At 34.1% G+C, this 23,843-nt stretch overlaps 2 protein-coding genes across 3 annotated transcripts; both read right to left on the reverse strand.

The window, feature by feature from the left end:
• Positions 1-517: 517 nt before the first annotated feature.
• On the reverse strand, positions 518-5,260 carry LOC8284285 (RNA polymerase sigma factor sigA). Its single transcript, XM_002523981.4, has 10 exons — positions 5,084-5,260; positions 3,366-4,213; positions 2,793-2,991; positions 2,583-2,675; positions 2,025-2,153; positions 1,821-1,874; positions 1,661-1,738; positions 1,493-1,555; positions 1,146-1,258; positions 518-922 (listed from the first exon to the last, which is right to left on the reverse strand). Exons 2-10 carry the CDS (start codon positions 4,055-4,057, stop codon positions 814-816), a joined length of 1,530 nt encoding a protein of 509 aa, XP_002524027.2. The 5' UTR covers positions 4,058-4,213; positions 5,084-5,260; the 3' UTR covers positions 518-813.
• A 2,130-nt stretch (positions 5,261-7,390) lies between these two features.
• Positions 7,391-22,787, reverse strand: LOC8284284 (dual specificity protein kinase YAK1 homolog). 2 transcript variants are annotated; one of them, XM_015722276.3, is made up of 18 exons: positions 21,966-22,787; positions 17,497-17,696; positions 16,790-16,943; positions 16,600-16,709; positions 16,418-16,487; positions 16,238-16,320; positions 16,068-16,146; positions 15,942-15,982; positions 14,824-14,946; positions 12,886-13,036; positions 12,584-12,698; positions 12,400-12,482; positions 12,209-12,283; positions 11,339-11,434; positions 10,310-11,133; positions 8,485-8,637; positions 7,778-8,073; positions 7,391-7,641 (listed from the first exon to the last, which is right to left on the reverse strand). In XM_015722276.3, exons 1-18 carry the CDS (start codon positions 22,125-22,127, stop codon positions 7,565-7,567), a joined length of 2,892 nt encoding a protein of 963 aa, XP_015577762.2. In that variant the 5' UTR covers positions 22,128-22,787; the 3' UTR covers positions 7,391-7,564. The 2 variants fall into 2 exon arrangements, with proteins under 2 accessions (XP_015577762.2, XP_015577763.2); XM_015722277.3 differs by having other exon boundaries at positions 11,360-11,434; positions 21,966-22,786.
• Between the last annotated feature and the right edge of the window lie 1,056 nt (positions 22,788-23,843).

Genomic DNA, 23,843 nt, shown 5'->3' on the forward strand with positions numbered 1-23,843 from the left:
GAGAGTTGGAGGAAGCTGACCATCTGCATTAGCTCATTCCGAGTTCAAATCAGATGATTTAGTTAACTCTGATATCTCACCTTCAAAAGTTTGTGAATTAACTAAAACATGCTTGAAGGACATCACTTATCACAGATCTTGAATGTGAGAGTTGCAGGAAGCTAAAGCGTTTGCATTAAACCCTAATCCTATGCTTTAGTTTCCTCCAATATCTTTACTTTCATTGGTTTGTGAGGATATTATGAGTATCCGAGTTTGAGGATTTTGTTCCTTAATTCAGCTTTTTGTTCTTGGTTTTTTTTCTTTCTCTCCAGTAGGAAATCTTCAGAGGCTTCCTCAACTCCTTGCAAGTGCAACAATCAACTCATTCAGATACTTTTGAGAACCTGGAACTTCTTTCAAACATACATTCAGGGATACCTGACAAGTTATTTCTTCTTCCAAACAATTTCAAGTTGATTGGACCCAGGTACGGTTCACAGTTCAAATAATTAAAGGGGGGAAAAGAAAAAAGAAAGAAAGCAAACACTAGTTAATCATTGTTACCACCATAATACATAATAAGATTAAATGATTTCTGAATTCACATCCAGAGGCTGTATCCCTTAAAACATATGATAAATACACAAAAAATTGTGGCTGCAGCTAGTACTTAATCAGTGTGTTCAACTCTACAGAAAGTTTCTAGGGTCGTAGACCCTTATATAATCTCCTATAGTTATTTCTCTTTGGAAAAAAGGAATCAAAGATGCAGCTTTGCTTTCTGTTTATATACAATCATACTCTGGAGTTTCCAATGAAATATACTCCAATTCAATGTTTCACTAGCATTGCCTCCAGCTTCTTCTTCCTTGCAGCATGTTTTAGTTTCTCTAGCGCGACAAGTCCGACTTGCCGAACTCTTTCTCTTGACAAACCTATCCTGAAGAGATTACACAATACCATTGTCAGGTTAACATTAACAGATTGCTTCAGTATTCTCTTTAGAAAGAATAAGAGAAACAGGTATATTCCTCATGAAAAGCATGAAGCTTCTTCCAGTATTTATGGAAGAAGCATTTTCTTTACTATATAGTATACTATCAAGGTGCACCTACAGATCAAGCTGTAGACAAATTTCTAAGCAATGCTCAACTTCTACTCACCGCTTGCTAATATCCTCCCAAGTAAGACTTTCATTATCCAAACCATAGTAAAGTCGTATGATCTCCTGCTCTCGTTCTTGGAGAGTCAGATTGATAAGCTTGTTTACTTCATCCTGCAAATGGATTATTGAAGATATTACCATTTATTTTACATAGTCCACTAGGTAAATACAAGGGAGTTGCTGCTATACTGAGTTACATATCATTGTCACTTAATGTGAGTGACTGCCAACAACTAGTTTCATTGAATTTACAATCAGCTTTATGGACTTGTGGAAACTTGAAGAAGACTCTGCCATTAATTTTATTGTTCCTTAACACTCAATTAAAAGATTTCATAGTTTTACCTTGAGTGCCCAGTCATCTACTCCATGCCATGGGTTATTCTCAAGGCAATTATCTGCGATGTACTTTAATACAATTAAAAAGAAAGGAGTCAGTGCAACATATGACTAGAAGAGGTATATAATAACCTTCTCAAGTGGATTGCAGAACCGAAGTTGAACTTCACTTACACTATGGTGGGTTTCTCCTGGGAGACCATTCAAAGAGGGGAATGCTTCTCTATCAAGTGAGAAAACCTTGCTAACAGCCTAAAAAAATTGACATTTTGTGGTAAGCTTACAGAAATAAGAGCATATTGAGCTAAAAGCAGCAGCTTCAAATAATTTATACCTCTGTAGCATTCCTAACTTTTTTCTGGGATATATTTAGGGATTCTGCAATTCTCTGAAAACATCATGGAAGTAAGACAGGTTTTTAAGACAAATAAGAAGTAGTTAAATAAAACTAAATATCAAGGTTAAGAAACTTGATTAATGATCTAAATTTGTGGAAGCTGATGTACCCCACTTGCTCACAAGACATTAGATGACTTACATCAATTGAAGGAGTAACTCCTTTCTCTTCCAGTCTGATTTTTGCATTCCGAATTAAACCTAGCCTTTCGTGTAAATGATTGGGCAGTCTTAACGTTCTTGAATTCTCAACTAATGCTCTAGAGACGCCCTATAAAATTTTGTAAGAAAAAATGTAAAACAACATCAGTTTTGCACATCACCATTGAAACTCTCAAATATATTTGATGGTAATATGAATTCAGGTCAATGATATTTTCAGGGATCAGCTAAAAATGCATAGGTCACAGTTAGAAAACTAATGCAGGCAGTAAGCTTGACATGTTGCCTTCTAACGTCCTTCCATATGCCACCAACAAAATTGGGAAGCTCAAATAAAATTAAGTTATATTGGTAACGGGGTAATAGGTTCAGTATCAATTTGAGAAAGGAACCTGTAGAGCTCAAGTTACTAAGATAATATAACACAAATGGATTCTCTCCAATTATCTGTTTGGAGATGTGTATACAAAAGACGTGTTTTATTTGCCAAAAGTAAAGTTAGTTAAAAATTACAACTGAAAGCAAAGATCAGCCTCACCTGGCGTATCCACCAATAAACATAAGTTGAAATTCTGAAGCCCTTTGAAGAATCAAATTTCTCGATACCGCGCAATAGTCCAATCAAACCTCCCTGAATGAGAATTGTTACAGACTTTAAGTATAAGAGGGTAGCAAAAAGAGACATCTAAGGTGATTAAGTTCAAGGACACCAATATCTCATACTGGGAATGAAAAAGAAGAATGTCACCTGAACAAGGTCAGCCATTTCAGCACCCATGTTATCATATCTTTGAGCAATAGACATGACTAGACGAACATTGCTCATTGCCAGCTTCTCTCTTGCCAGAGAACAAGCTATCGATTTGGACTGTAACTCAGCTCGAGAAATCTTCAATGAAGTTGCAACTTGTTCATCAGAGGGATCACATCCTAATCTTTCCTTCAGCCTGAAAGTTGCAATGGGATGGACACAATAGAATTGAAATTAATACAATACCTATAGGTATTGATTGATGTATTGAATGATTAAACAACTTAATTGGTTCAACATATTTAAATAAATTAAATACCATTTATCTTGACAAAAGAACTGTCTAAACTTCTGAACATCGAGGGGAATATAAATAGAAAGGGAATAAAAATTCCTATAGTCTGATTATTATCCAGCCTGGAAATCATTGCCTTACGTATTTATTTTATTGTACATTAAAAGGTCTACTTACATAGGCAAAAATGCAGTTGTATGGCACTTCTAAAAAGCATGTGGAACAAATAATTTTTCATAATTAAATATCTCCAACTGATAAATTTCATGTCTCACCTGGATTTATGATCCTCCAAGGAAAGACCAGCTTTTATAATCCTCGACAGGCGGACAACTTCAGCATGGCTGAGCAGCTCTTCACTTACTACACCCTTAACATAACCCTTCAAACGATTCTGCAGCAGCTCTGGACTAACAGCTGATTTTAGCTGCTTAAAGACATTTGCTTGCACTGTAAATTTACTTTGGCTTAAATTCTTCCTCCTAATATTTATTCTGCGTTGCCGAGCAGACACCCCAGAACAAGTTACAGGTATCTTCTTCTGACTTTTTCTACTTGGTGAATCACTTGAGTCTGTCCTTTCAAATGAAAGATTCCATTGTTTCTCAAGCATGGACTTCTGCAGCAAAAGTAATGCCTCTACTGAATAGTCAAGATCAGAACTTTCCTCTTCCATGTCATTGAAAGTCTTGAACTGTGTTGCTGCAGTTGAGGGGGCAGAGGCAGTATCCACATGTTCTTTAAGAGCCTTGATGGACTGTGTATTTCGGTTGGAAGATGGGAAACTGGGGCCATAATTCGATGACTTCTTTGCAACTATCAGAGTCTTAGTTGAAGTAATTTGATAGTGGGTTAACCCATGCTCATTGGCGCTGGAAAGCTTTTCTGTGAGGTCAGAATAATAAAAGGTTGAACTCAGGAGCCTCTTTCCTGCACTAAGTCCAATAACTGCAGCAGTGGCCATCATATGGCTTCTTTTCAAGTATGTTAAATGAGCATTACAAGCCCTAAACCAATTTAATGAAGAAAAATTTGTTTAAGTATCTTCAATCGTGTTCAACTTAGTAAGTTCAGTGTAAAAAGATGCGTCGTGTGCTAAATCTCCCAAACACCGCTTAGCTTTCTGTCAACAGATAAAAGAAAATAGTTAGAAAAATCTTATACTTACTTTTTCGAGCAAGTCAATAACATAAATGAAATGAAATCGTTATTATCTGAAGTGAAGAACAAGCAAATGTAATGCTCCCAGCCAAGGAGAATCCAAAAGGATTTATTATAGCACAGGAGTATCAGTGCACATGCCATGGCACTGTTATGCAGATGCAGGAGACTTAGATCCAAAAACTAATTATGCACAGAATTCTCTGGAAATCAACTTTGGAGTTCTTGAACAATTGGTAGTTTTCGCAACAGGAAACAAAAGAAAAACTGAACACACACACAAATGGAAAAGAAAAAGGAAAAAAAAAAAGGAAAAAGAGTAGCATCTTTGTTTCAATAGCAATGATTGTTGTAAAATCCTCAAACAAGAGCTTAGAATAATTGAAATATATGCAAGAATGATAGTTAGACTATGTTTGTCAGGGCTTAAAACTATAGAATACCATCTTACATGGTTCTTAAGATTAAAATTCAAGCATTAAATTGAGATAAGGATGTAAAATCATGAATCTTGAGGGTCATAAGATTTAACATCTCAACCGCAATACCTATCCTTGCGACAATTTGCTTCTCTAATAAATAGAGCAAATGATCAGCTGATGATTACAAATTATGTTAACATAATGGAAAGAAAATGGAATATATGGAAGCTCTTGACTGACTATATATAAAAACTGTCTGATGCACTTATCGAAAGAAGATGAAAAAGAAAATCCAAGAAAAGTTATCACATTCAAAAGAAAGGTGAAAGAAATGCGAACAGATAAAAGAAGCAAAGAACTCAGCCTGAATTCTTGTAAAGAAAGAAGAAGTAATGTGGAGAAGGGTGTACCTGAATAATACCAGTAGTCCTGCAAAAACAAGGAGAAGAAGAAGAAGAGGTGGAGATTCCAAAGTAAGTAGCAAGAAACGGTTGAAGAGGAAAAAAGAATGTGGTGTTAGAAAGAAAGAAGTATGGGTACTTTGTTGATGTTGCTGTGATGTTAGAATGATTTATTATTTAGAAAAAATAAATGTGTTTGAGGAATTATTTTATCCTTTTGTTTTTATGTTGGATAATTCTCTTGTTAACAAAAACAATAATAAGAAAAAAGGGAGAGATTTTCTTTCTTTCTTTCTTTCTTTCTTTTATTAGAAGAGGAGAGAGGGAAGAGATATGGAAAGGAGAGATGCTATTGGATGGAAGAGATATTGGGGCCAAAGGTGAGTGGTGCAGACTTTCCCATTTTAGCCATTTCTCGCTCATCTCTCTTTTTTCTTCTTTTTAAAAAAAAAATAAAATAGTTACTTTTGTAATATTTAATTACAAAATTGTATAAAAATTGGAAATTGACACTTTGGTAGCCACACAGCAGCAACGACATAACTGAACGAATAATAAAAATAAATATGAGGAAAAATCGATGGGCCGTGGGTCCCACTTCACACGTCACCTCCTTTCACGAACGTAAGTATATGTATGTGCTTCTGCTTCACACACGCATTCCTTTCATCTTTATAATATTATTATATTATAATTTGATTTTTGTGTCACTTTTTAGTTTTCACTATTTTTATTTTCTTTATCTCTATATTACAAAACAAAAACAATCGATTCTTGAGTACAAAAAATATTGATTTGATTATAAGTAAATGTTCTTTGTTAGGAATTACAAGATGGGTACATTTCATTATTGGGAATTTTACAATGTTTAGACAATAGTTTTTCGTTTTTTTTAAATAGTTCTTTCAGTCATATTATCAAATTTTCAGTGATTTAATTATTGCCAATTAACCTTCTAAAACAAAATTTTAAAAGTAAAATAATAGATGGGACACATGCAATATTAAGGATTTTATTTTAAAATCAAAGGTTAGGTCATCAACCATACCAAATTAGGTCACCAGATAATTCAATACCATTTACTGCTCCCACTGTTATTCAACATTTGCTTATGAAAATAATAAATGTTGGATTACAATATTATTGTTATTATCTTTTTATAAAATTCTAATGTTATTAAAGTTTAAACATTAAAACACAAAGGTATAAATACGTTATTTAATTGATTTTTGTTGCCATATATATTGGCACTGTTCAATTCTTTTTTTCTTAACAAAATTTAATTGTGTAGCTCTAAGATTTCATCAACTGAATATATATATTAAAACTTTGGAATTAAAAGCCTATATCCTACAATCTACAATAAAAATTGAGCTTTCAAAAATAAAAATAAAAATCTAAATTCAATACGCCCGAAATAAATAAAAGGGAACGACAAACTATTTTTTAGCAAAAGAAGTAGAAAAATTAATTGCAGTAAAATTACAATTTCAGGAGAAAAACTTCAATAGTTTTGAATGTTTGTTTAATTAATGAAAGTATATCTCATCATATATAAATAACTAATTATCAATAAAGAAAGAAAGAAAGAAAGTAAAACCCTGCAGATAATATTTAAGCTAAAATAAAGAAATAAATAGAATTCAAAGTATATCAGTATATCTTAAAGGTAATTGGGGTAAGCAAGGCAAATCTATCATCAAAGAAACTAATGGACAAAGAAAAAGAATAGCATAATCAAGAGGTACAAAATGAATAAATTTCTTTTTTAAAAGAAAAGCATAATACTACATAATTAAATGAAGATTATCGAAATAACCTCTGTATCTCAAGCACCAACTAGTGACATTGCTGCTTTGTTATTTGATGATGGACACTACTGCCCAGATGACCATAACAATATTTTCTTGGTGCAGCATCAGCAGTTGGTGCTGGAACAGGATGCAACCAATGGTTTAAGAAATTTCCACAGGATATCCCAGACAAAATTAATTAATTATCACCCCCAGCACCACCGCATAACTAAAATTTACAGATAACATCATGATCTACTTGACTATATACAATTCCTCAACATCACAATACATAGTGTCATGACCTACTTGAATACTCCAGTCGTCACCTTCGACCTCTAACGCCCAACTGAAATACTTTGCGGCAGCTGCAAATTACGCTTTCAATAAACAGGTTAGACCCCTTCAAACAAATGAGATCTTCAGGTTAGTTAGATAAGCAACTGCCACAGAATTGTGGAGAGGAGGAAATGAGAAAGGGAAATTAACAGACATTTGCAAGTGAAATGTTTGGAGGAAGAAAGAAGAAACCACAACCATGAATTATATTTATGCAAGCACAATGAATGAACATGTCTGGGTGAGGATTTTCTTAGCATGAGCCCACTAGGCTTGTGAACTAATGAGTACAACTTTCTTTCCAACACTCAAAACATAACCCCTCAAGAGTTAAAAAAAAAATAAGCTGATTCCAAAACTAGGCAATCCTTCCGTAGTCTTTTCTGCCTCGGGATGCCGGTGGAATGCTTGTGACAGGATAGTTGGCCCTACGCCCTGCAACAGAATGTAATATCAGTTACAATCGTATCAATATATCCCATCTCCCCCAAAAACTATGTAGTTTAACATACGTTGCTCCCACAGAAAACTAAGCACATAGGAAGTGGCATGTCAATGTAAAAGGAAGTACCCCATGGCATGCCATTATTAATTGAACTGTTTCCTGGAGAATGTGGGCCCCCAGAACTAAAGTTGGGTTGGGGGGGCTGGACCTTAATATGATTCCATTCACTACCCCGAACAGCAGGCCTCCCATGATTGCAGCGTGGAAGGGATTGCTGTCCTAAACGGCTTGGTGAGTTCTGTGAGATATGTGGCATGAAATGTGAAGGCTTTGACATCGAACGGCCATATCCAGCATGCAAGTCATGAGCTGAAGGAGGGCTGCCAGCCTCTGGGTGCGCAAATTGTACAGGTCCATTTTGTCTGATGCACATAGCATAAAAACGATAGGTGCTAAGAAAACAGTATATATATATATATATATACATAAATAAATAAATAAACAAACAAACCGGAGTGACATTGTTATACCTAAAAGACTGACCAATCCCAAAACATTTAACTATCTATATGGAACACTTTGTCAATCAACAGCTTCCATATTTTGTCACCAAAACTTCAAGTTCTTTAAAAATAAAATATTTGACATTCACAGTGCATATCCATTCACATATTATTTGATTAATGTGAAGCTACACCATTATCAGCAAACAATAAAACAATGCAATACTTCAAAAAGATAATTCTGTATGTCGAAGTTCAGTCAATAAATTAAAGATAGCTATATGCAATGGGAAAAAGCCATATGATATAGTCAAGAGATGCCAAGCATACCTTTGAACTAATGAACTGGAGCTCTGGTTTGACGCACGGTTTGATCTTCCGAAAGTAACTGATGGATCGCCTGAACCAAGATGCATGCCTTTATTGAACTCAGTGTTTATGGAGCTAACATCTGAACCATCCTCTTGTAGAAGAAGTTCATCACTGGAACATGAATAATTGATGCCATGACAACAAGACAAACAAATAAGCATAGGGCTTTAAATTACTTGATAATTCCAGGTGAAAGCGCTATTACTATCCAAATTGCCATTGCATTATACTTCTGTTAAGTTCGATGATTAATACTAACAAAAATATACAGATCCAGCATGCTGTACATATACCAGAAAGGTGGAGAATTAAAATAAATAAATGTGCCATGTGATCCTGAATAAACAATGCATTCTATGGCAATTACAAGCTCTACAAGACTTCATTCAAAAAAAATTATGTAGAACTCAAATGGCAACCATGATGCAATTTTATCTTTTCACATAAATAGAGGGAATCTTCAGTATGCAGTATGGATTCTAAATATAATTTGTATTACCACTATAGAAAGAAGCATGATCACAATTCCATATTAAAATCTATAACTGCTTTAGCAAAATAAATGAAATTTATTCTATCATGCATCCGATCAAGAATATCTTTGCCTACAATTAGAGAGTTGACAATTATCGCAATGGTGTGGAAATTGATTTCTTCAATCATAATTACAGGTGGTAATTCGGCAAGATACAGTATATGGGGTAACAGAAATATGCTTAATGCTGATTTATAACACACTACAACCCTTTTAGTAACCTCCATTTTAAGCTAAAGGAGAGCATTATAAACTGAATTACTAAATTGTACCAATGAATTTGCAGTAGGTTATATACTTTGAGATATATAATCTTGCTAAAATCAATTAGAATATAAAATATTTGTTATTTTTTTATTTACTTTGGGCCAAAAGTATAGGTCCAATAGAAAGCCTAAATCCCAATAAACCGACTGAACCAAACTACATTTTCTGGTTTGGTTAATTCTAATGTAATTCAGTCCACTTTAGAAATTAATTCGAGTTTAGAATTTTCGAACCGACCAAATAAACCAAATGCTTACCCCCTACCTAAAGTATCCATCAAAATCTTGGCCGGGTGGTAACTCACCAGAGAGAAGGCTCACCAGATCACATCATTTAAGAAAAATTAATAAAACACTCTTATTGTCTCCAATTCAATTTGATTCCTTAGCAAACAATAGGGTCAAATAAATTTAAGCATCACATTGGTTTTCAGCTGACTTGTTGCAATAAATCACTCGAATTCAATAAATATTGTGTTTGGTTGAAATGATTTCCATAAAATTTTATGGAATCCACTTACAAATCCAAAGTTTATGTGTTTGGTTGAAATAAAAGTTCATTTAGAATTCTACTTGATTAAATTTATGGAATTAATTATAACTAAACTAAAGCCTCCACATTAGCAAGTCAATATATTTCATAAGACCAAATACCTCTATCAATTTTACTATTTCATTTTATTTTCTCTCACATTTTTCTCTCATGTCTTCTCTCTCTATGGATTTTTTTCTTATTGTAATTTATTCTAGATATAACACATTTTATTTGAAGTGAATTCTACAATTATTATGTAACAAAAACAATCATAGAGATTTATTTGCAAATGAATTCTACTTAGAGTTCATTTGCAAATGACATGAACAGTGTAAGAGTAAGTATAACTATATTTTAAATCAATAATGCAAAATTGCATCCAAACTGAATCTGGACTTTTGATGCAGCTAAAGATTAAGTTGCAAAAGGAGATCTCTATTTGCCTACCTGTAATTAGGATCCCAATCTCCTGGATCAGGCAATGACAGGCTAGCCTCGGGCTTATCAAAAGCCGGTCCTGCATTTTGAGGAAATTGCATGCTAGAAGGCTTGAAAGAGCCTGGCATATTCTGAATGGCAGAGTGACCGGCAGTAATTCCACCACCTCCATGCTGCTGCATCCAGCTTGCAGTACTGGAATTTGACTGCCGATGTGAGGGTGAACTTCCAAGTATTGGAGGATTTCCCTCAGGCTGGCTTGAACTGGTTCCATCAGCAAACTGTCCTTGCCAATGTGAAGATTGTGGACTCTCTTGATTCTGGGAACTTCCAGAATACCCCCAACTTTTTCTTCTATTGAATTGGGTAACTGCAGCCATTTTTCCTAAAGGTGATCCATGACAATTGTTTCTTGCTGGTGAAGTTGGACCATAGTGCCCAGGAGAACCAGCTGACACTTGACTGTAGGAATTTGGTGGAGTAAATTGTGAGGGACTGGTGCCAAGAGGGAGTGGTGCAAAATTTCCTGTTGACGGACTCATACCAATTCCATTTGGATGTGAGTATGGAATAAACCTCCGTCTTGCATCTGGACTACTTCCAAGCATTGATAGACCAGCCTGTGGGTGCATGTTCATCCCAGATGGGCCAACTGGTGAATAATATGCAAACATATTGCTGCCATCTCCATAACTTCCATAACTGCTTCCAAGGCCAATACCATCATTGTAGCTGCCATGGCTTCCTATACTGCCATAGCTATTACCATGTGCATATGGAACCACTTGAAAGTGAGGGCTATTATGAAGGGATGCTCTGGTCCTGCCTGGAATCTGCATTGAAAGTAAAATTGTTGTAAATTTTCTTCCTCAAATTCCTTATTCAGCATCTGAGTGCCAACAAATTTATTTGCACCAGGCCAAATGAGCCACAATGGTAAAAGAATTTGCTTGAACAAATTTTGTATAATTTCAACGCCACTTTTTCTTTTATTGAATATTGTGCAGTGTCCATTAATTATAACAAACCATGACATACTTTAAGGGGCAAGAAGCTCACATTAGGAGAAAGACCCGCAGCAAACCAATGCCCACCACCTGGGTGATGGTCCACCTTAAAATTTTGTGCAACAGGCTGCAGAGAGAGAGAGAGAGAGAGAGAGAGAGAGAGAGATGAGTATCATTAAACAAAAATGTATAGATATGCCCAACCTCCCATGTCGAAAGTAACCGAAGAATAAAACCATATATAATGGAGTAAAAGACAGCCTAATCCATAAAAAATGGAGAGGGATGTAGATTGAAGGAAAAGTTGAATGAAAGAAAAAACAACCACCAATTTAGAACACCTATTCAATCTTTTTCAGCTTCCATTTTTTGTGATTCCATTTCATAGATGAAAAATCTGAGATAAGTTGTAACCAAAACCTGCCTCTTCAGAAGTGGACATTTCCAAATAAAAACAACAACTTTAAGAAGACATGGAGGTGCAACATGTACCTAAGAAAGGGTTACTCACAATTTTAATTAATTAAAAAGATGTCAAGCATCAAGGCGACCCATGTTGGGACTAAGCTCCTTCAAGCTTCATAATTTTTGGGGAACGAAAAACATCTACTATTGAAGAAGTAAATAACACACTAAATGGAAGGTAGCAAAATGTCCTGACTTTAACTAAATGAAAGAGCTAAATGAATTATAGGTAATAATACCAAGAGAACACAAGCCCACTTAACATTAAAATATTGTAGTGATCCAGGAAATTCCTTTTCACAAATCAATCCAAGCATGGGAGCAACTGTTTGATAAAATACCCAAAATAAAAGCTCCAAAGGTCAATTTGACAAGTGAATAGAACTGACTCTCAAAAGATAAGTGAAAAGAAGGGTTGACAATGTCCTCTACTTACCATGCGAGGACTCTCTGGAGGAGGCTTGTAAGGACAGGTGAAAGGTTCCCCAGTTACAAAAGGGTGTCTTGAAGCCTGCAGGTATATGAGTTATAAATCCATTATTCACAACTGCAAATTTATATTGCAATGACGGAGTAATCGAGCGTATAAGTCGTGACGGAATTGCTAACTGGAACAAATTAAATTACCTGAAAAGGGGACCACCTTTTTGCAGGATCAAACTCCACAAGCCCTCTCAAGAAATCAATCAATGCTAATCGTATTTGACTTTCTGTTTTTTGTTAATTACACAACAGCCATCAGTAACTCCAAAAAGTTAACGTTAAAGAACAGTTATTTGACATAATCAGATGCTAGTGGTGTAAGAACAACCTTTCATAATGTCTTCCTGTGGCAAATTCTTTCTGTAAGGATAATTTGTAACAATTGCCTCAAGGTTCTTATGATGGAAATACTCCTTTCCGATAGATGGCTTCTTCAACTCCCTCTGTGCACAAACCAGTACCCATCAGAATCAGGCCTCACAGAAAGCAAGGACACAAAATAACAGAAGATGAAAGTAAAGACAACATGATTTGCCTCTGCATAAGCTCTAACGAGAAAAACATAGCCATTCCTTTCCGTCTATCAACTGATATTCCTCTAACTCCAAAAATTAGAAGATGAACACTTACAACTTCATATTCATCCACTGTTAATGCTTGGTAAGCACTTTTGCTTCCCAATGACATATCACCATGATCTACATTGTGGACACTTCCAATGCACTTGAAGAATTTGCTCGTATTTTTTGCTTCCTTTAGTAGATAATCAGGGGGTTGTCCACTGCAAATATTAAACCACGCATAGAAAGGCCATTGAAAACAGTTGCAAAGGCGTAGCCATTTGGTTGGCTGACACATTCTAATAAATAAATTCTTTAAAGCAACAAAGACAAAGGAAACATGAAAAGAGCTACTGCATACAGTGGCAAAAATAGAAAATAACATGCAATAATGGTTGGCGTACTTCAGATACAGCATGTTATTGCTTTTTGAAATCCATAAGAGTGAATCAGAAAAGGTGAGGAGAACAGTAAACCATTACTTTCAGTGCCATCAAACAGTAGCGTGACATTCACACTGCTATATTCCACTAGCTATGGCCAAAAAGAGACAACAATATAACCCGCAGCAGCTCATACAATTAGGAGCAGCTCGCAAGATGACAATAAGATCAAAAAAATATCTCCAAGCAAGTCCCAGAAGATGGTCACCAATTAAATCCTTTTCTATTTTTCTTAGAAAGGCAAATTAAACTACACTATGGAAGCCTCTCCTGCTACAAGATAAACAAAGAATAAAATGTCAATGAACAAACCAATGCAAGGGAACAATAAGATCTATCTTAGACATATCGCTTTTGGTGGATAAGTCCACGGTGGACAGCCAGAAAGAGGCTCACATGAGGGTGACAATACTATTTGGTTGCACAGATGTAAAGGTCATTGAAGTCTCAAAAGCCTCTTCTATGCTAAATTTTTGTTGCTATCATCAAATTCTGCACGTTTTTTCATTCTACGTTCTCCCCTAACAGCAGAACAACTCTTATCTGACATCCCACTGAAGCAGCAGCCTGCATAAGCTTGACAACTTAGTTTGTATCTTGATTAAATGATGTTAGGTCTTGTTTAATAAATATCTGTGAGTAAGATTTACCAAATTAAGAGATTCAGATATTATAGAATAAATAGTAAACAACTCGATCTCATCAAAAGTTCTGAAATTTTTTGACAAGGCTTGTTTACCAAATGCCAATTTCTGGTAATTGCATTTGATAGGATAATTATCCTTCTATTTAGAATAGGCTTTAAGCAACTATGAGAGGAACTCATCTAATGTATCTCAACCATAGTATTCAAATTGAGGTACGAATCAAGAATTGAAATCCTCATTTTGTGAATTGCAAATCGAGAATCGGAATCGAACCATAAGATTTGGTTCAAATTTCTAACATTAATTAATAAAAATATACATATCCATGTAAATAAATAAATTGTTCTTATAACTTGTGTATATCAATTCCATCAAAAGAATATCTTTCATATCATACATTCCTTAGTTTTAGAGATTGCATTATTCCTACTAAACACAAAAAAGGAAAATAGGAAGTTTCTATAGCATATTGCCGTCAAATTCAAAATTCAATAATCAACCTGTAATCTGTACTCTAAAGACTTATACTGATTATTCATGTAAGATTTTACAATATAATTAAATAAAACATAAATATTAAAAAGTAAGCAGCATGCAGTACCATCATCAAACATTTATAATGTAATAAAATATAATATAAATAATAGCTTTTGAAATGGGGATCATGTGATTTTGCTTATTGCTCAGTGCTAACTACTCTTAGAACATAGAAATAATTGTCTTAAACAAGGATTTCGAGGACATTTTTCCACTGATACTGATACAGCAATTATAAGTGCTTTTCTTTTCCTTGTGAATGCTCGGTGATATTAACAGGATATCGGATAATGCAATCAATACTAAATTGCAATGACTAAATAGGAGCTTAAGAAAATGTCAATAACCCCTTAGCTACCACCAGAACATAAAGAGACTTACCCAAGTATTTCGATCATTCTCCTCAAAAGATCAAATTCTGAAGCTCCAGGGAAGAGTGGCAATCCTAGAAACAGTTCTGCGACTATGCACCCAAAAGACCACATGTCAATGGATGTAGTATATCTGGCAAGGGTTAAGGTCCAAGCTAAAGACCCATGACAGCAGGATGAAGTATGAATACAGATCGATATTGAGATGACTGTCCATCAAGGGCCGTAGAGCACTTAGAATATGATATAGGGTACATTCTAGGATTAATGTCAGAAAAAATTCGCACTGGAAGGTAAAAATCTTGCTATCAGCATGGCAAACGATTGGAATTAAAGCATGATACATTCTACTGAAGATGATAAGGTAGATAGTGATAATAATCAATGGTAGTAGAGCATCACAAGCCCAAAAGCATGCGAGGTAATGATTTTCAATAGTTGGCAGTGAACGCCAGATATCAGTGACCATTGTAGTATAACAGGATACCTCAGGCGATGGCTAACCACCAACTGTGGTTGCAACTTAAATGATGGAAAAAACAGTTGATAGTCACTGAAGATATTTTAAAAGGCTTTTCAATAGCAGAAAATCTATTGTGGTCTTTAAAATGCAAAAACGAAAAATCTTCTACTCAGGGTAAGATTGGAATATAGGATCCCCACCTTGATTCCAGCCTACGAACATAACTCACGAGCTAATCTAAACCACCCTTTCATCTGGAAGATATATGGTCTATTCGTCTCAACTTATTGAACCGATGTTGCACCAAACTTAAGAAATGAGGTAATTAGGTAAACATTCTCCTGCATGTCGTTTTCATACAAATGAACACCATAATTACAATTTATCAATCAGAAATCTGAAGGAAGTAAATATTGTACAGGAAGAATAAAGCATGGAAATTAATGTTGCAAATCCAACCATAGCAGGCACTCTCCGTTTCCAATAAAACCCAATTTTTATGCTTATATGAAACAGTCAACATTCTCAGTGAAAACTACATCTGCACATGTGCACTAGCAAATTCAAACAAATTCCAAATTAAATTTTATAATATTTTAAAACTGGCACATACAGATATGCAAGCAACAGAAAAAACGTAGCAGTGCCATATATTAAAAGGATACTGGTATCCAAGGAGGACTTCAGGAGATCTGTAATAACGACTCTGCAGAATAAACAGATATATGCAATTATAAGGACTTCAGCATGATCAAAAAGAAAAAAGGATAGTAATAAACAGAGATGTGAACCTGGATATAGGAGTAAACAGTACGATCCTCCATGCATGCTGATCCAAAGTCAATTATTTTAATTTCTGCTGGCTTCACACTGGTATTGCACAGCAAAAGAATTCGAATTGAAAAGAAACAAATAGCTATTATAGACTTTCTGCCAAAAACTCATCAAGATAGTAATTCACCTTGTGCATAGCAGAATGTTTTCCGGCTTCAAATCACAATGAATAATCCCAGCATCTTTTAACAGAGCCAATCCATGTAAAATCTTTTCAGAAGTACAAAGGGAAAAAAAAGAATATGAGCAACTTCAAATAAAGATGTCAGACACCTGCAATTTAACTTCTAAGATAATATTGCTAAACCTGCTTAGAGAACAATTGGACAATGCTCAATGATAAACCCCTGAACTGATTTAGCTTGATAAGCTCGTACCTAAAAAATTATACAATATTTATGCATAGAAAGATAAGAAATGCCATCTAAAGATGAAGAATCCAGCACAAAGCTACTTACAAACTAAGTACAGGCGGCTACTATAACTTACAGATTTGTGTAGAGCAGTTCAAAGCAAATGCACAAATGCCTCTGAAATACGAAATAATCATATATTCGGACAATGTGATGCTTATCTTCAGGATCATACTTCTTGTTTAACTGTAAAGTGCAATTACAGAAATTTCAGTACTAATATCACAACTACTGGGAGACATACAATCAAAATCAAGTCTATTTACCGTGGTCAAAATAGATACTTCAACCAAGGCTTGCTGATAGTAAGCTGGTTGATTTTTAATTATCTTTACAGCAACAAAACTATTTGTTTCTGCAACCCAGCATTTAGCAACCTGCCCAAATGTTCCATGGCCAAGAACATCTTTTACAATGTATCTGCAAACAGGTAATCAAGATTCTTGAAATTAATTTTAGGAATAGCCGCAGAAAACACCCTGGACTTTAGAGGTCATCACAAGCTGAACTAAGAAATGTTTCAATTATATAATCTTTCTTTGGATTTTGGAAGACAAACCATTAACAGCAAGAGTATATTGATTTTTGCATGTTCATCAAACTTTAAAATGGACCCAATGTGCGCAAGGAGGATCATTTTATTACTTCTACACGACCTTTCTTGCTTCTGTGATCTGTTTCTTCACCATTCTACTTTCTCTTATTTAAAATGCAATGCATCAATTTCCAGGTACAGATTGCTCCAAGCATAATCCATCATGTAAGCCCCAAAACCCTAGATGTTTATCTCAAATCATAATTTCCAGCAATAACTAGTCACCTTGAAACATATTTGCCTATAGATCCAGCACACTTCCCATTAAGGTTATCCACAAACTTTCACCAACAGTGTACAACAAGTACAATGAAAGATTTTATTCAGCAAAAAGGCAAAACATTATTGAGGAAATAAAAATGACAGCCATGAGCATACCTTCTTTGTGTCTCTAGATTGACCAAGGGAAAGTTTACAGTCAGAATGAGATCAGAATTCACATTGTCATATCCATCATTCAAGACTCCAATCGATGGGCTGGTCAAATATCTTTTAGGATTTAATTCTTCAGAATACTTGAACTGTGGATTGCATATTTGATATGTCTCAACTATTTCTTTGGTTAGTCTTGCCACCAACTGCGCACATTAAAAGCTGCCAGTCAGCAAAAAGATCTGTCTCATACAATTTCGACCCAAGAGTGCTCCAACTACTTATACAAAGACAAAATCAAAGAAATGATGTTACACAAGTTAAAAGACAAAATGGCAGTTCAATGGACTGTTCCATAAAGAATAAGAGGCAGTAAACTAGAAGGCAGATGAACACACAAACTGAGAAAGAGGCAGTCAAAGGCAGGTCTATCAATTTATAGGATCATCATATGGACCCTAATAGGTAGAACTGCAGGCTTTTGGGCAATATATTATGTATAATCTGTTTCATAACAGGATTTCGGGCACCAGTTATGTTATATCCCATATGTTATTAGATCTAAGAAATGGGGACGGCTCAGTTTTCTTCGTTTTTTTTGTTCAAACTCTACTGACATTTTCTAACCCTATCCCTTCTTTTCAGCTTCCCAAATTTAAAGAGACCTTTTACCAAAGCTTTCTTTAGCAAATAAACTTTGAAAGTAACTTATTTGAGTTGGAATTTCCCACAAGGAAAGAAAGAAGGATTCTTTAGCCAAAAAGGTGGTTCTTTTTTTATATCTTTTACTATCATCTTCTGTTGTAACTTATCGTAACTATTTTAAGTATATTGTGCTTTCAATTCAATAAAATATTCCTTTAGTTGTTAATTTGATTAATATATTGCATACTCAAATTTATTCACTTTGCTAATAGTTTTTAACATTCACGCTAGCTGTGGCAGTTATGGTCTGACATGAACCAATTCAGTCTGATTCATTACACTTTTCCTGACACCGATACTTCGATACCATACCCAAAACTCCAATATCTTTGTCCACACAGGCAATGTCGAGTTTTTCAGATCCAAAAGCTAAAAAAACCTCGGATGCCCTTATGTATCTAATCTTGAATGCGATACAAGCGACCTACATGAGTCCTGAATAACATCAATCTGGTAATTATTGTCAATATTTATGGTTACACAAGAAAACCGAGTAAATTTAAACATCATGTAAAGTCCCAAAACTATATGCATACTGCCATCAGGATTTCTGCAATTACCTATTTTCATATGTAAACCAAAATTAATTCTAATAATCATGAAGTTTTTAATTGCAGCTTGCAGTTATCAGAAATTAAAGATTAATCACAAGCAAATTTTAACAAGACTAGGCCAGATCCCAATTTGATCCATCTAAATACTTTTGAGGAAACAAAATCAATTGATCAAGGATTAGGACATTGAGGGTTTTGCAGTTCAATAGATTTTGGATAAAAAAACAAAGAACCCTAAAACTAAACCTTGCAAAATAAGAACAATAGAAATCACGCAAGGCCAACAAGTAAACAAGGAAGAGATCATATATCCCTATTCTACTGGATTCAAGACTTTGAGTACTGCTTTTGGCCAAGATGGAAACAAATGTAGGAATAATATGTGTAGAAAGTTTTTAATACTTAGGTCCCATGTGTTCTAAGCAACATAATCCATTGGAAGAGAGTATAAACTGTACCACTTATGCCAACAATCAACATCACTCACCTGTATCACTGAAGCAATCTCATTATTACTGTAAGGATTGAAACATGGAAGCATACATCTGAGAAGGTATTAGTCATCAATATTGTGCAAACCAACAGCAAGCATGAAACTCCTAAACTTCTTTTAATTCATTAATAATAGATGATCTACTCAACTTACCCAAGACTCAATCCCAACCTAATTGAGGCCACTAAAGTTGGTATACAAGTCCTTATCTTCCATTCAGCTTTGCTTATTGAGGTAGTACAGGTTCTACGCATCTCATTTTAGGTCTAACTCTCCCATCATTCTCTCCTTCCACTAGAAGCCATTGGCCATGCATCTCTAGGTCTTTTTGAGGTCAAATCAACTCAATTGATCATACTAGGACTTGTCCTCAATGATTTGCACCTTTGCCTTCCATCATCGAATACAAGCATCTCTTGTCCAATCCATTCTTGTATTTTTACATAACCACCTCAAATTCTCATTCAAGCAACACACATATTATTTCAACTGCCTAGCATTTAATTCCATAGAGCATAGTCTAATCATTCTCATAAAATGTTCGTTTGGCTTAGCAGAAACTTTACAATCATAAGATCGCTTCTCAGAATCTATCATTTCACCTTAATCCCATAAGAGTATCCTCCCAATTTTCCCATATTTTCCTATTTTCACGTGTGGAACCTGGATAACAGAAAAGATCACTGAGACCTCTTCACCCAATTTTACTCACTTCTCAAAATCTATTATCTCACTTTAATCACATAGGAGCTATCCTCCCAATTTTCCCATATTTTCCTCTTTTCACATGATGGAACCTGGATAACAGAAATGGTCACACACCTCTTCACCCAATTTCACTTCATGTCCTGTGTCTCTAACCACAGTTGAATAGCATAGAACTTTTAAATACTAAGAAATTCTTCAAATTTTCAACTTTCAGTTCGCTGCAATGCTGGTTTCACCTATGAGAACTAAGAACATTATCAGCAAATAGCATAGAACATGGGATATCATCTTGAATACATCTTGAATATGCCTAATTAATTCATTTATCAATGGGCAAAGGGATAAGAACTGAATCAAATACTCGTTATAAAGCTATCATGAAAGGGAATTGTCTCTGTCACCTCCAACAAGTCTCACATTTGTGACTGCTTCTCATATATATCTTTTATTACATTCATAATCCAAATAGATACTTCTTGCCTTTCCAACACTCGCCGAAATATTTCTCCTAGAACACTTTTATTTACCTTCTCTAAATGAATGAAAGAAAAAAGGAAAAGAAAAACATGGAAGACCACCCCAGGAGTTTAAACACACACTAGGGTGCTAGCCATGTATGCTAGGCCTTAGATGAGTTCCAAAGAGCAAAAGGCAAAAGCAAACAACTTAAACAACAAAAGAGTCTAGCCTTAACTACCGACAAACCAAGCTCATAAAAGCATCTCTTTCCTCTCCTTCATCTGGGCCATAATAAAAGCTATCTACATGACAATAATAAACAAGGTATAGGGATTGACTTCTTCACTTCCCTTCATGATGCCCCATCTATGCACTTTCTTCCCAATAGACTAAATTTCAATTTCATACAAATTAATTTGGTTGTTACTATAATGTACTCTATGCAGTGCTCTATACAGCATCTTAACCATGAACTCTCAAGTGCACATATTTCCTTTATTCTTCCCTAATTGTTTCTGTGCATCAATGAAATGATTGAGCTCAAGCCTTCAATTTATGGTGGCAGAGAATTGTTTCGATCAATGCCTGCTCTTGCAACCAACCAATTAACCACCTCAAGAATTTCCTGGAACAATTTAGGTTCTAGGATCCTCTATGCAAAAGAAGGCACAAAATTTTGACATTATTCTTCCACAAAATATTTGTAACTCAGCTATCTTAAGATTTAGGGCTTGGATGATTCTCTTTCCTTCTATTGTTATGAATTTTCCACTCTTTTAGTAGATAATGCTAAGCATGAACCATAAAAATCTCTATATTTGAAGCTTTTCTATCTTTCTAATTTTTAGATTTTTGCACTTACGCAACATAGTGACTGTTCTTGTAACAGGTTCTAATAAGAAAATTCTAAGAATCAGGATGTATAGATTCAACCTTCGTTGTTATGTCCAATTTAAAGCTTATATCATCCCTCCAAACGTTACCCTCGTGTTTCCAAATTGTATGAGATGGCACCTATGTTTTTGCCTTTTATATCAAGTTCAATGATTTAGTGTTTCAAAATGGTGAATCCTTAATGTTCTATGCAACATTGATCATTTCAAGGAAGGAAATCTAAAAGTTAAGCCCATTTTGTATTTGAAGATCTGGTACAGAATAACCCATTTGAAGCATAATAATCATACATTCGGTAAGCATCATACTCTAATCACACATTTGCCTCTTCAATACTGATGTTTTAGGAAAATGTACAGATATATGTATATCTAAAGCAACAGCTGCCACTATGTTGGACACCAACTCTGTACAAACAGAATCCCGGAGTTCCTTCAAATATTGAAAGAAAAATGCAATTCCGATTAATTTACTTCACCACTAGAACATCACCAATTCATATTCCAAATTCTAAAGTTTTCACATTTCGCATATGTAAGCCTCACATATTAATATGCAAACTGAAACCCGACCTCACAAATCACTAAGAAATTCACAATGAAGCAATCCAATGAACTACATAAAAGCCAAACAAAAAAGAAAAGAAAAAGCAAAACGCTTACAGGTTTTCTGACAAGAACACGCAAAGCTTCCTTCTTATTACGATCAGCTCCATTCCCTGGCATATAAGACTCGAAAGCTAGCTGCTTCGGCCGCCACCTAACTGAAGAAGAAGAAGAAGATGCCTCCAATTCTTGTGCTTCATTAGCCCCAACTTCATCCATTGACCCCAAAAGAAAATCCAAAATAAAGAAAATAGACCCCAATAATCAAACACCTAGCCACAATTGCTTCATCAACTATAAATTTACCCTTTGCATCACCAAAATATCAATGATCAGCAATTAGAAAATTGAGTTTTACAACCCAATTTGAGTTTAGCTAAGAACTTGAAAAGCCCACCAACAGATTTTAATCCCATATCTCTCATTCACTCTCACCACTACAAGTCAAAAACCACAAAACCTTATTATATGATTTTGATCCATGAACCACCCAGATTCACTGTCAATAAGGGATTCAATATTTGTTCTTGATAAAGAAATACAGAACCAAATAAGAGATCAATATTATAAGTAGAAGATTTCAAGAGAGGATAAAAGGAAGAAAAATTTGTATAAGTTTTTATCTTAAGATTAAACAATAAAGACAAAGTAAAAAAAAAAAAAGAAAAAAAAAAGGGATTAAATAAATGAATAGAGACAGGATTGGAGGTGATATTATAGAAATTGATAGATAGAGAGAGAAAGAAGGGCTTAAAGAGAGAACGAAAGACTGAAATTCTTTTGTTTTGTGTGTGTGTGTGTGTGTGTATAATATATGTATTTCGTGTTTTTTGCTCCAAAGGGAGTTCTTTGTTTTTCAAGATTTGTTTTTTATCATAAAGAACACAGACGCAGCACTGTTCTTTCTTTTTATTTTTTAACCAAAAAACAGAGAATTATGTGCCTTCTATGATACAATTTTCTATTTAATTTAAATATTATATTTTATTAATTTTATATATTATATATTATCATCTAAACATCAAAATATAAATTTTTTAATACATATATGTTACGTTACTGTAAGTAAAAAGTACATTTCTATAACAAATGCACAATTTCTTAAATTTCCTTCTTTCCCAATTCGGTTCCACTATAAAATACCTAATTGTATATAACAAATTTTTTTTTTTCAATTTTTAAGCTTATTTAGTCTCAACTCCAATATTATTTATAAAAAATTATTCATTTTAAAATAAATATAGTTTAAAACAATTATAGAGAAATTTCTAATAGTCTCAATTATACTCAAAAATATATATAATTAAAAATATTTTATTAAAATACTACTATCACTATAAATTTTATTACTTCCTTATTTCTTAAATTATTTTATTTATTATTTATATCTCGTTAATTTCTTCAAGTGTCATTTATATTGGAATAAAAACATTATTGTAAGTGACATTTATGTAGAAAATATAAAGTAATTTCTTTAGGTAATTTTATTTGAAACTAAAATCTTCTAAAATATAAAGTTTTATAAGAGATAATCACCTTTTAAAGAATTCTAATTTTATGCATAAACTCAATTCAAATTATTGTAAATTGTTTTTTAAGTTCGATCTAATTTAGTAGATTAATTTTAGTTAATACATTAATTATGATGAGTTGTTGTGATAGACAAGACTATAGTCGCTAAATTATAATTGTAGTAAAATTATAGTTACAATTCTAAACTTGGCCAAGACATAACTATCTAAAGTTAACATTTTTTATTTTTATTACTAATTTAGGACCAATTTGAAAAAAATAATTAAAATTGTAAATTACATAAACTGAAAAGTTAAAACTGAAATTTACTTAATGTTATTTTTATGAATTGATTTACATATTTTTATTATATTTTGTAATTGTCAATAACAAATTAAAAAAATTTAGTTATATTTATGTAAT

Source organism: Ricinus communis, chromosome 10 (assembly GCF_019578655.1).
Source record: "Ricinus communis isolate WT05 ecotype wild-type chromosome 10, ASM1957865v1, whole genome shotgun sequence".
Classification (NCBI taxonomy): Eukaryota; Viridiplantae; Streptophyta; class Magnoliopsida; order Malpighiales; family Euphorbiaceae; genus Ricinus; species Ricinus communis.

Bases quoted from the DNA above. Each gene is read 5' to 3' on its own strand.
- LOC8284285 (XM_002523981.4), bottom strand. From the start codon at position 4,057: ATGATGGCCACTGCTGCAGTTATTGGACTTAGTGCAGGAAAGAGGCTC. The intron at 2,676-2,792 runs GTGACATTCTTC...ATTCTCATTCAG, and splicing joins AAATGGCTGACCTTGTTCAG to GGAGGTTTGATTGGACTATT. The intron at 1,739-1,820 runs GTATAAATTATT...CAATTTTTTTAG, and splicing joins AAGTTAGGAATGCTACAGAG to GCTGTTAGCAAGGTTTTCTC.
- LOC8284284 (XM_015722276.3), bottom strand. From the start codon at position 22,127: ATGGATGAAGTTGGGGCTAATGAAGCACAAGAATTGGAGGCATCTTCT. The intron at 16,710-16,789 runs GTAAATAGACTT...TGCACTTTACAG, and splicing joins AAGTATCTATTTTGACCACG to TTAAACAAGAAGTATGATCC. The intron at 15,983-16,067 runs GTTCACATCTCT...TTTATTCTGCAG, and splicing joins CTGTTTACTCCTATATCCAG to AGTCGTTATTACAGATCTCC.